This window comes from Eulemur rufifrons, chromosome 18, assembly GCF_041146395.1.
Source record: "Eulemur rufifrons isolate Redbay chromosome 18, OSU_ERuf_1, whole genome shotgun sequence".
In the NCBI taxonomy this organism is placed as follows: Eukaryota; Metazoa; Chordata; class Mammalia; order Primates; family Lemuridae; genus Eulemur; species Eulemur rufifrons.
The window spans coordinates 42,044,185-42,057,200 of record NC_091000.1 but is presented as its reverse complement, the minus strand read 5'-3'; the positions used below and the strand labels follow the sequence as shown (position 1 = coordinate 42,057,200).

The following is a 13,016-nucleotide window of genomic DNA, read 5'->3' as shown; positions in this document are numbered from 1 at the left end:
ATTGCTTGAGCTCAGGAATGCCAGACCAGCCTGAGCAAGAGCAAAAGCATGACCCCGTCTTTACTAAAAATAGAAAAATTAGCCAGGTACTCAGGAGGCTGAGGCAAGAGGATTGCTTGAACCCAGGTGTTTGAGGTTGCAGTGAGCTACAATGACATCATTGCATTCTACCCAGGGAGAAAGAGCGAGACCGTCTCAAAAAAAAAAAAAAAAAAATTAAATAAATTTACCAAATTCAGTCCAACTTCATGACATTTATCTTGAAAGTTGTTGAAGATATCTATTCCCCGTGCTATGTTCACAAGAGTGCCCAAAGTGAATAACTCTTAGTAACAAAGAAAATCTTCTGCTATGACCATAATTGAAGTACAGAACTTGGGCTGAGTCAGTAGTATCAGTTGATTCATCCAAAGCAATTGAATAATATATATTTTCCTATTGAAGTATTGCATGAAGTTGTTTTGTTAAGTTGAAGGCTAATTCATGCTGCCGATCAGTTATGTTTCTCCTTGAAAGAGGCAGTTATTTGTGCTTTGAAACATTACTGGGGTCTGAGCATCCTGCAATTGCAATAATGCATCCTTTCACAATTTCCATGTCACTGAATGGCTTCCCGTTTTTCCCCAAGTATAGAAGCTACTTTACAAGTTGCTTCAGTGGCATTATTTCCAGGTCTTATTGCTGCTTGAAAAAATTGCCTTTGCTTTTGCTTTTCTTCCTTTAATTTCTACAATACAACCTTTTGGGCCTCTTCTTCTAATTTAAAATATTTGTGGTCCTTATGAGTGTTATAATGCTGATGAGCACTGAATTTCTTTAATGTTGATATTGCAGTATCGCAAAGCAAGCAAATCACCTTATCTTTAGCAGAAACAAGATAATATTGTAATTCCCAATCTTCATTAAAAAGTCTGTTTTCTTCCTTCAGCGTTCTCTTGGTCGTCTTTGACATGATGGGCTGTTAAGCAAACAGAATTAAAAAATACTGTCAAGCTGTGCAACTATTCAAAAATTCCACTTCAGACAGAAATACAGTGCACCGCTGTCAAAAGCTGATAACAGACTGTCGTACTCGACCCCCATAAACTCTTGCCAGCCAGGCTCGTGCAGTAGTGGTGCCAATCAGGCAGGGGAAGTTAGAACTAAATCATGAGTGTAGCAGCCGTCAATTTAGCCCTTATGGCTTCTAATGTTCTAATTGTGCCAGTCAATCTGGGAGGATTATTTTGTTGAAACTTATCTTATTCTTTGGGGTATTTTAAATGCACTCATTTTAAAAATAAAATATTAATATAAAAGATGAACAAAAATGTATTAGTAAAAATAGAAGAATTTGTTCTGTAAAATTTGGATTCAGTCAAAAGGCCTCACTTAAGGCCACATGTGGCCTTAATACCGCAGGTTCCCCACCCCTTGTTTAGGAAGTTCTGAAAATTAAATTGCTTGTTAGATATTTAAAGAAGTACTTGCGTCTCTTCCAATATGACTTTCTGTATCTTCAGTCTTCTGATGGAATTCTTTCCTTCATTTACTCAGTCAACAATTTGCTTATTTATTCAACACACGTTGCTTGTGTGGATCTCCTACGTTCAAAGCACTGTGCTTTCAATTAAGAGTTAACAGAGATAAAGATATAGCTCTTACCCTCTAGGAGCTTACAAATGGAGAAGATCCATGAAGTTTGGTATAGAAAAGAAAAATGAAATTCAATAAAACTACCATGAGTACAGTATGCTGATGTTCTAATTTTGACCTGGGAGGATTAGGGATGTTTTCTAGAAAAGGAAGCATGTAAAGTTTGTTTTAATAATGAGAAAAGGTTACGGAAGGTATTGTGGTCAGATTATGAAAACTGTTCTGCAATCCTGAGAAACACAGGTGGACACAAGTTTACAAGCATTGGAGAAAAGCATCTTATGTTTTTTTACAAAAGGAGGTAGTTGATATTGTCTGGGTTTCAGATCACGCTTTGGAGCTGTGTGGAAGATGAATTAGAAAGGAAACTAGAGCCAAGACTAGTTAGGAAGCTGTTGTGATAACCCCGATGAAAGACAATGAAGGATTGTTTTCTTCTATCACTTGCCTGGCAGCTAAAATACAAGTTCCATACAGGCAGAGCCTCTGCTCCATTCACTGCTATAGTTCCAGCACTCAGAACAGTGCCTGACATAGAGTAGCTGTTCGTAAGTATTTGTTGACCAAATGAATAAATAAGTCAGTGAAAGAATAAATGAATGAATGAACTTACTGAGACAATGAAAATGCAGAGAAGAGGTCAGAAAGAGATATTTGCCTCAAAGATGGAATTTTCTCCTTCTCTATTGACACACATTGTAGCTGGGTTCTTTTTTCCAAATGTTGGGAGGAGAGGAAGTTTGTTGGACACACACACATATTTTGGTTGCAAAGCATGTGCACCTTTCACCATATCCTCTAAAACCAAGTGCTTTTGACTCCGCTTGTTCTATGGTTTGAATGTGTTCCCTCCAAAATTCAGGTGTTGGACCTTAATTGTCAATGTGATAGTATTAAGAGGTGGGGCCTTTAAGAGGTGATTAGGCCATGAAGTCTCCTCCCTCACAAACGGGATTGAGGCCCTTATAAAGGAGGCATCAGGCAGCATTCAGCTCACTTGTGCTTGCCTTCGCCTGCTGTTGGGTGAAGACGTAGCATTCCTCCCTTCCCGAGGTTGCAGCAACAAGATGTCATCTTGGAAACAGAGAGCAGCCCTCACTAAACAAAGAACCCGTCCGCACCTTGATCTTGGACTTCCTCAGCCTCCAGAACTGTGAGAAAATAAATTTCTCTTCTTTATAAGTTATCCAGCTTCAGGTATTTTATTATAGCAGCAGAAACTAAGATAGCTGGCATGTAATGGCTATTTTCAAAAAGTTATCACAGTCCACATAGCAATAAAGGAACTACAGATATATATCTGCTCTCACATTTATGGTAGTATGTGGTGATGACAATTTTAAAGATAACTGAAACATTACACAGAGGGTCAATATTTCCTCAAATGTTTTGGTGTCTGTAGGATGCATATAATGACCAGTAGGAAAAAAAATGTTTAAATGAGTTTGGGAAATAATGGATTATATAATTGTATACAGGTTTATTCACCGTGAGACTTCTCAGAACTCTTAATATATTTTCATGTGCTGTGAATATCCAAAAGGCAAATGTGGCAAGCAGTGTTCCCAAATGGACTTGACTATGGAGCTTCCCCTCTGCCCACACACGTATACCTTCACGGTGCACTCACAAGAGCAGCATTTGATGAAACATTTGGGAAAATGCTGTCCTAAACATACACTGAAATGCCAGCAAGACTAGCGTAGTTCTACTATATTTGACTCTGTTTAGAAGAGATTGCAAAAACGTCCTTGGGTTAGGAGCTTTGTAGATAAAATTTCCAACACCTGTCTTATGGGGAGAGAAGATAGTTTTTCGTGCTCTGACAATGCTATACTTTACCAAAGTAGTTACAGCTGAGTGAAAATCTGAAGCAAATAAAATTGAAAGCACAATATATTCATCAGGGGAAATTAGCCACTCAGTGAATACTCAATGCATTGTGGGGAGTGATAGTGATTAGGAAGCTGTGAAAACACCCGCCAAAGTCGTGTTTCTGAAGAATTCTCCCATTTTCTCCTTCCTCGGAAAGCTGAGAATAACTTTCCTAAGCACAGACCTGTTACCACATTGACCATGACTGGAGTACCTGGTCCATGTGCCAGGGACGGTGGAGTGAAGCCCTCGTCCACCTCGTGCTCCCTGTAAATGCTGAACACCTGGGTCCAAGAGCAAGGTGAAAGGAGCCGCAGGGCCAGGCAGGGCCCAGGTGGTGATGTGACCACAGCACAGCTTCCGCCTCCCAGGTCTTTGGTCAACTTTTGGTAACAGGAATGAAGTTTCTTCTTTGTTTACCCAGTCTACCCGTACAATCCTACCCATTTTGGTTCTGGGGCTTTTGAAATTCTCCTTGGGTCAGTAGCTCCTCTATTTTTAATCAGTACCATTTCTTCCAGAAAGTCTTAGCTCCCCTTTACACTTTCACGCCCTCAACTTTAAATACTAAATTCAGCTGGGCTCGGTGCCACATGCCTGTAGTCTCAGCTACTCGGGAGGATGGAGTGAGTCCAGGAGTTTGAAGCTATAGTGTGCTATAATCATGACTGTGAATAACCCCTGTTCTCCAGCCTGGGCAACACAGCAAGACCCTATTTCTCTTAAAAAAAAAAAAAAAAAAAAAAAGTGATCTTTTCCCAGACCTTATTTTTGCTTGTTTCACTCATTTCCACGATTCATTGATTGTTCTTTGTTCATTGTTTTACATTTAAAACACATTTATTAAATACCCCTGCCTTTGGTCATCATTTGTTATAAGTTATCCTTCTCATCTAATAATTTTCTCCACTTTACAATTCTAATTCTTATTTCAGATCTTAACTAGATAAAACACCCCAGTATATGAAGGCCTACATCCTGCAAATGAGGCATGTGTGAGAAATTTTAGTCTATAAAACATGTCAGTATTAAGTTGGTTATAATTCAAGCAGTTTAGTGAGGCAGCTGAGAGCCCAACCATCACAGCAGCCTGCCTGGGTCTCAAGAGCTTGTTAGCTGTGATTCTGGACAAGTAACCAACCCGTCTTCCTGTCCCTCATTTTCCCATCTATAAACTGAGGAAAATAATTCTACCTAGCTCACTTGGTTATTAGTAAGGATTAATTGAATTAACACATCTAAAAGGTAAACAACAACACCCAGAACATAGTGTCATATAATCATAATTTCCGCCGTTAAAATAATGAAAGCATCTTAACGTGTGGAATATTTTTAAAAGTATTTCTTTTTCTTTTTAAGGTCCAGATTATATAAAGGAGCATCTACCTAAAGTTCACCAGCCCACCTCCTACATAGGAGAAAAGCGTCCAGCATTGGAAAAAACCGGAGATCTCAGATATTTATGGAGGCCGGCCTCGGACCAAAGCATGCCAGCGAGATACAAACACGAGTACGTTGGTGGAGTTGGCTGGGGAGTGCAAGAGTATAATTTCATCAACAAATCCAGACTTGAGAGCGGCTTTCATATCAAGGTATTGCCCTTAATTGATGCTCTGCATCGTATATTGTTTTCTGACTTGAGTTCTTCCCAAGGAAATGATGGCAGGTGTTTGATCAATCATTGAGAATTAATGGAGTTTTGAGTTTTGCAAAAAGGCAAATGTGTGAATAAATGTCCTTGCTCCCACAAGGCCCCTTTAGCCCCCCTCAATATAGGAGAGGAGGGGCATGAAGGAACTGAAGTCATGGATAATGCAAAAGCATTTGTTTTGGTGTTGGAATGCATGCATGTTCACATTTGTGCTGAGACGCTCCCACGTCCCCCGTCCTAGCGCTGCTGTGTGAGTGGGTGGTGGGAAGGGAGAAGCCTGCGTGGGATGTAACCCACGAAGCGGACATACGCGTCTCAGATCTTTAAAATCCACCGTGTTGGTGATGCCTTTGTGTCAGGTAATTCAGGGGATGTTGTCAGAGGGTTCTTAGAAAACTTGTCGTATTTCCTTTTGGTGATGTGGACATAGGCACGAGCTCAGCAGTCTCCTCTGAAACAGAAAAAACAGTGCAAGTGTTTTTAGACGTAAAATCTGAGAATTCAGATGTTTTTTCTTTCCAGCAGGCCTTTGCATTGTCTGAAAATGTATCAGTTATGCAATAACTGGATTTCCTCAAATTCTTAAGGCAGGATAGGACAGTCTCATCTGGTAAATGTTAACAGAAGAAAAAACCTTTTTTTTGGCCCAAACTACAGCAGTCGGGGGAGTGGCTGGAAGTTCAGTCTTTGAGGTGAGACTCTGACTTAGGTCTAGCCCTGTGACCGTGGGCAGAGGGGTTCACCTCTCTGCATCGTCGTCCCCTGATCTTCCACGTGGGCGGTGTTCGGGGGCCCACTCCGCAGGATCACCTGAAATCCTATCCTGGTTCTGTCACTACTAGCTGTGTGCGGCCTTGGTCAAGTTCTTTAACCCCCGTGCCTCAGTTTCTCCATTATGAAATCTCAGTATCTACCTTATCGGGTTGCTGTAAACAGTAAACAAGTTAATATCTGTAAGGTGCTAGGAGCAGTGCCTGGCACGTAGCAAGCCCTGCGTGTGTTTAATATTGTGAGGATTAAATGTGAGAACCCAAGGACACACTAAGTGTGACCCTGGCACGTGATTGACATCCAGACTTCAGCTATTAGTATTAATTGTCGTTGTATTTAATGTTACTCAGTATCAGTTAAACAGAAGGATTGTTCAGTGTCTTATACTGTGTCCTAGTCCACTTAGGCAATAAAAATGAAAATCAGAAATTCGATTAAATATCAAATGGCCACCAGGAAGAAAAGTACAACCCAAAGCAAAGCAGCTGGTTTGACTAGAGTCCAGAACTCTTGTTGCCTTGCTGTTTCTCTTTGGGTGATGCCTTGCTTTGGTACGCAGCCCTCGGTCTGTCAGAGCTTCTTGAGTGTGTACAGCCTCTTCCTCCTTCATCTTTAGCTTAAGAACCCATTTTTCTGCTCAGATGAAGTGCAATCAAGCATTCCTTGGTCTTTAAAGCAAGCTGGGTATTCAAAAGAGACGACACCTCTGAGTCAGCCTTCCGGCAAGGTATTTATTCCATTCTTTTAGTTAGTATTTCGCAGAGTGCTTTTCATCACTGCCCTGCTGGGTAGCAGTGTCCTCTTGGGCTCTGTGGGACTGAGTATGAGCCATACAATGATTTTCTTCCCCAACTTATGGCACACTAAAAAACTGGCTTTTTTTTTTTTATTTTTTATTTTTTTTAAGAGAGAGGGTCTCGCCCTTGCTCGCTGATTTCCAATTCCTGAGCTCAAGCGATCCTCCCGCTTCAGCCTCCCAGAGTGTTAGGATTACAAGTGTGAGCCACCGTGCCCAGGCAAAAGCTGGTTTTATTTGGAATATGCTGTGAGGGACGTTGCTTATCATCTGTGTAATTTCTTGGCCCTGGCATTTTAACAGTAATTGTTTTCAAGGATCTACCTGTCTTGGATAATAATCTTGAGCAATGCCTTAAAGAATGCCTTGGACTTAGAGCTTTATAATAAAACAAAAATTCACTGAGAATGACCATATATATAAGCAATGAACCACCTACAATTTATCTGCCAGTTAAGACCTAGATTTTGGCCAGACATGGTGGCTCACACTATAATCCTAGCACTCTGGGACTCCAAGGCAGGAAGATCGATTGAGGTCAAGAGTTCGAGACCAGCCTGAGCAAAAGTGAGACCCCCCCCATCTCTACTAAACATAGAAAAATCAGCTGGGGGTTGTGGCGCACTCCTGTAGTCCCAGTTACTCAGGAGGCTGATGCAGGAGGGTCACTTGAGACCAGGAGTTTGAGGTTGCAATGAGCGACAATGATGCCACTGCACTCTACCTGGGGCAACAGAGGGAGACTCTGTCTCCAAAACAAACAAACAAACAAACAACAAAAAAATCACACTCTAGGTTTTGTCAGTGAGGTTGCTCATCTTCCCTTCTGCATCCAAGACAGATCACAATGTTGTTTTTTGAGTCTACGCTCAGACTTTGATTTCCAATCAACCCTGTGTTTCAGGTAGCTCCTTCCAATCAGTCAGACTCGGTGTGCGAATTGACACTTGAGCTGATGCATACACATGCACTTCATGCATACAAACATGCACCTCATTATAAAGAATATACAAGAGTGGTGGCATTAACCCATGCCTTCCCTCACAAGGGAGCTGGTAAATTTCTCAGTGCAGTGTCACTTAGGGTAATGTCTCAATCCACTTCCTGCTCTTTCTCTAGTTCTTGCATGTCTCTTTCTTTTCCTTCTTTTCCTTCTTTTCTTTCTGTTATTTCTTCTCTCTTTTTCTTTGAGACAAGATCTCGCTCTGTTGCATAGGCTACAGTGTGGTGGCACAACCTCAAACTCCTGGGCTCAAGCGATCCTTCTGCCTCAGCCTCCCAAGTAGCTGGGACTACAGGCATGCACCACCACTCCCGGCTAATTTTTTAAAATACATTTTGTAGAGACAAGGTCTTGCTGTGGTGCCCAGGCTGGTCTTGAACTCAAGCAATCCTCCTGCCTCAGCCTACCAAAGTGCTAGGATTACAGGTGTGAGCCACCACACCCAGCCAGTTCTTATCTTTCTGTAGACCCTTCCATAAGCCTTGCTCTTCCTTTATCTCATGATAGTTCAAATCAAAATGGTCTCTTCTTATTTCAGTCTCACTGCAGAGACTTCCTCAGTGTCTCTCACTGCAATTGCTCAAAACTTAGACTTTAAGCACAAACTTTCATCTACTGGATTTTTATAGCTCTAACAGCTGCTCTTCCTAATTTACTGCTCCAGGTTTATTTAAGACTGGAGGCAGAGGAAACCCAGGCACCTCCCATAGACGCTTGGTAAAATGCCTGGGGCAGCTGCCTCCTGCCTGGGAATGCTCTCTCCTATTTGGGGCACTGGGAGGGGTTCCATAGATCATCTGGATTTTAGCAGGAAGATAATAACTTCCTTGCAGAGTGACACCTGAAAAATTTCCCCCACATTGCAGAGGTCAGTAAAAATCACAAGATCAGGTTTCTCTTCTGGATTTTTAAAAAATGTTTAGCTATTTCCTACTCACTCTTATGTAGGTTACACATGCCATAATAATACATGTATACATAAACCAGAAAAGATCATTACTTTTGTTGTTATTTCAGATTTAAGAGCAGCACATTCTTTTTTTTTTTTTTTTTTAAATGGATTTGGTGTCTGCCAAACTATGTTGCTTCTACAAGAATATATGGAGACAATTGAAATAATTCCTTTGGTTTCAATCCCATGCTAAACCGAGAAGCTTTTCTAACTGCTTCTGGTTGTGTCTCCCCTCCCCCGGCCTTTGTCTAACCCAAACCTCAACAGGGTCAGCTGGCCTCCTGGTGCCATTTCTGCTCCTGTGCTCTGACCTTGTGACAAGATAATTTAAGTCACTTGGTTTTCCCACAGATCACAATGTTATGCTGGACTTGATGACTAACTTTTTTCATTGGTGTGAGCCCAAGGATAATATTAAACCAATGAATCATAATATATTATAACTAATATATTATACAATATAATTTTTAAAAATCTATGTAAGATTATAAGGAGAACCGTGGGAACCCATCAATATATTATATTTACATGTGATACAATATAATGGAAACTAAAATTTTTGAGGCTTTGAAATCTCTGCCTCATTTTTTAACTGCGACAAATTCTACCGTCGTGAAATGGAGAGGTGAACAGTTTTATGAACATTTAAGCAGACGTCTGATGAGATGTTGAATTTCTTGATGGCTGTGAAATAAACTCATCCGAGAACAGTTAGCTCACTATGAATTTATTTAGAGAAGATAAACATAAGAACAGCTACATTGACTGAGTGTTCAATAAGGATGGTTCTGTGATTATTTTACAGTGGAGGAAACTGAGGTATCAACAGGTGAGGTTCCTTGCCTGAGGCCACACAGTTAGAAATGGCAGAGTCAAGATTTCAACCCAGGCTGTGTGAATTCAGGGACTCGGGGGGAATACAGCATGTACGAAGTGAAATGATAGACAATGAGTTCAGAATATTATATACTGGAGCCGGTATATAAAGTGCACGGCTGTGTTATTTTTCTGTAAGGCAGGGTCAATGTGGGGTTAATTCCAGCTATCTTCTCAGAGAAGGTAGGCACCCCTTTCTTCATGATTCTCTCAATTTTTTCCCAGCTTCCCACTTTGCATCATTTGCATATGGTATACTTCATTTATAGTATTAAAATAAATTTAGTAGATACCACCCACCTATTGGACATAGTAAATAGCTTGGTAAGAGTTTAATTTTGAATTTTTATTTGATAAGTGCTTTGTCACCTTTCAAAACATATCATCAAATTACTTTCATTGTCACTGGCTGGGGGAAAGAAGACAGCGAGGTCTCACCAAGCCAAACCTTCTTTCTTTGTTCCAGCCTAGCGCTGTGCATTCTTACAAACTGCTCTTACATAATAATGTCCTCCCATTTTTCAAATTCATCTGGAAAAAGTGTGTAGCCATCATGGAGCTGATAGGTATGGAGACCACCAAAATACGTATTTCAGAATTTCTGGGTTTGTTTTTTTTTTTAATTCTCCAAATTCTCATTTACCTTTGGGTTCATTTAGAGCAATCATAAAAACAGCCACCAATGTTGAGTCTCATTAAAATTTCTAATCTCCAGATGTTATCAATATGGAAGATCTTTAAAAAAATAATAAAGCTTCCTTTTTCAACTCAGTTAAAAAGCAAAATAGAAAATAGCTTTTCTAAAGTCAGGCACATCTTTGGAGTGCTGCTGTTCCTTCCCAGATGGGCGTGTGTTTACTTCTCACTTTTTACTTCTTATGGTTATTTGCATCCTAACAGTTTGTGGTTTAATATAAAAATAATTACATTAGCACCTTTCATCCTTAAGTGCTCGACAAAGTAACATCTTTTATGATACCATAGGAAGCCTTTAGTGAGGGAATGCCACGTGCTGACCATCTGTGAGGAAGGAGAAACATCGGCTAAGGGAACCAAATAACGCTCCTTTTTCTTGAAAATAATATATTAACGCCATTAACCTTCTTATACACAGATGTTACATTTTCCTGTTTTACACAGCTTAGCTTTATAGGATTCTTCAAATACATTGAAGAAAGCAATTTCCTTATAAAATCTTACTTGTATCTGAACTTTCAGAAAATAAATTTTATGTTTGATGCTTGCTTTCTCTAGCAGACCGTGGACCATCAAGGGCGGCATGTATCACTGATCTGCACTCTTCATACTGTGCTCAGAGCAGTTCCATGCAGAATAATGCATTTGGGATAGGCAGTGTTTCTGCTGGCAGCCAGCAATGCTGCTATATTCTATTGGACATCACAGCCCAGATGACCTGGCCTCTCAACTAAATACAGTGCTTTCTCCCTCTCATTGAGGTGACTTTAAAGAAAATTATTGGTCCATTGGAAAGCAAACTCATCCTAATTTTCACATCTTTTGTTAGGATGTGGAAATTGGTGGGGAGTGGGAAGGAAAAATAGAAAAAGAACCCAGTGTAATATAAAGGCTAGCAGGTGATTTTATCCCTTAATTTAGGAAGACTAAAAATACACGATGGTGGTTATTAACTTTTGTAGGGCTTGCCATAACATCTTGAGTATGTACCTAAATGTAAACATCACCTTTTGTTAAGAAAATTAAACTTCTTCAAGTTATCAAGCATATGCCATAGTTTTTCGACAAATATTATTTGATGATGGGAATATGCAAAGCTAAGAAAAGATTGTGTAACTTAGAAAGGTTACAATTTATTAAAATTGTGGTATGACTCCGTAGGTAGGATCTTTTAAGTATACTGTCAAAAAATTCTGAAACTTGTGTGTGATATAATATTCCAAACACAGGTGGATAAAATACTAGAACATCTGTTTTTCTAAATCTGGCATTTATCTTGTCTTTTTTTAAAAAAGATCATTGGGGACATTTCTTAAATCATTGTAAATTTATGATTACAGTTTTCCCTATTATCCTAATAAACACTACTCCCAGAGCATCTCAGCTATGTTGTCAAAAATGCATAGCAAACAAAACCAATCTGGAGACACCTATTCTTTTCCCAGGCTTGACTCTAGGAAACCAAGAAACCTTAATTGAGAAAGTTTAGGAACAATTCATTAAATATGGGGGGGCCCCTGCTACATGGACCCAGCTCTGTGTTTGACACAAAGAAAATAACCCTGAAAATACATGCTATAGGAATCCACTGTGACCTCCTTCAGTTGGGGAAGAATTTATGGGAAAGTTTTTTTTTGTGTGTTGTTGCTGAAGTTTTTAGCACTACTATTGTCAGTAATTGTACTGCACAGGCTCAGCCACATTCCAATGGCTTTAAGCAACTTGAGGTCTGAAATATATTATAGTTGTCTTTGTACTGACACCAACACACTCCCCCACCTACCACCTCCTGGTGCTCAGCATGGGGTAGATGATTATCAATAAATGATGAGAAATGGAGACTGAGATTGCTTCGATTTTCAGCTCATGCAATGTCTTTCTTGAGAGACTAAGTTGTAGATGAAAAGTAATAAATTTTTAAGTGTGCATTAGATGGGCAATTATTCTACTCCCAGCTCATTCAGTAAAATCATTCAAAAACTATTTACCTTTTTTTAACTGAAACATAGATACATTGTTACTGTTCACAGTGCCTGAGTTACCACCCCTAGTTGTAGAGTTAATTGGACAATTAACTTGGAGGAAGTATACTTTTTAACCTTAGAACTAAGAACAGTGGCAAACACATTAAAAACTCCAAGAGTGAGTACAGTTGCAAAATGGGCACTTGATTATTTTTCAGAAACTATGCGCTGAGCACACGTAGAGACTTGGAAGCTCTTGTATGGCTTTTCTGTAGCTTGAATAGTTGAGTCCGCTCAAATTTCAGACCCTGCTAGGATCATCAACCAGCTCTGGATAAAGGGCCGATATCAGAATGATTGGTTACCTGTCACAAAGCATAACAGTTCCCAAGAAAATAAATTCTAGTCTGTCTTTAAAAGAAAATCCTAGTGTATCTTGAATTATAGAATGAATAAGGAAAATGTTTATCTCCCTGGAAGAACATAGAGAGAAAATAATAGAAACTTGCCTTTTCTTTGCAAATTAATGAAGCAATTAGTATTCATTATTGTTTTTCAGGGCAAATCTATGTTTGTGGCCTTAATGAAAATTGAATGTGGCTTACAAGCTAAAGTAGCTGGTTGAAGAACTTTGTTTTCCCCCTTTTTCTCCACCTGCATGCTAGTCTATTGTTTTTTATGATGCCTCAGTTTTCCCATCCATAAAATGGGGGTTATATTTGCTTTGTATTGCTATAGTAACAAATTACTACAAATTTAGCAACTTAAAGCAACACCCATTTATTTGCTCACAGTTC

At 39.7% G+C, this 13,016-nt stretch overlaps 1 protein-coding gene across 1 annotated transcript in view; it reads left to right on the top strand.

The window, feature by feature from the left end:
• SPMIP2 (sperm microtubule inner protein 2) overlaps positions 1–13,016 on the top strand; it is a 79,972-nt gene that overhangs the window by 33,924 nt on the left and 33,032 nt on the right. The window contains exon 3 of the mRNA XM_069493260.1: positions 4,870–5,102. Within this exon, the coding sequence (XP_069349361.1) occupies positions 4,870–5,102 (233 nt within the window). The remainder of the gene's footprint in view (positions 1–4,869; positions 5,103–13,016) is intronic.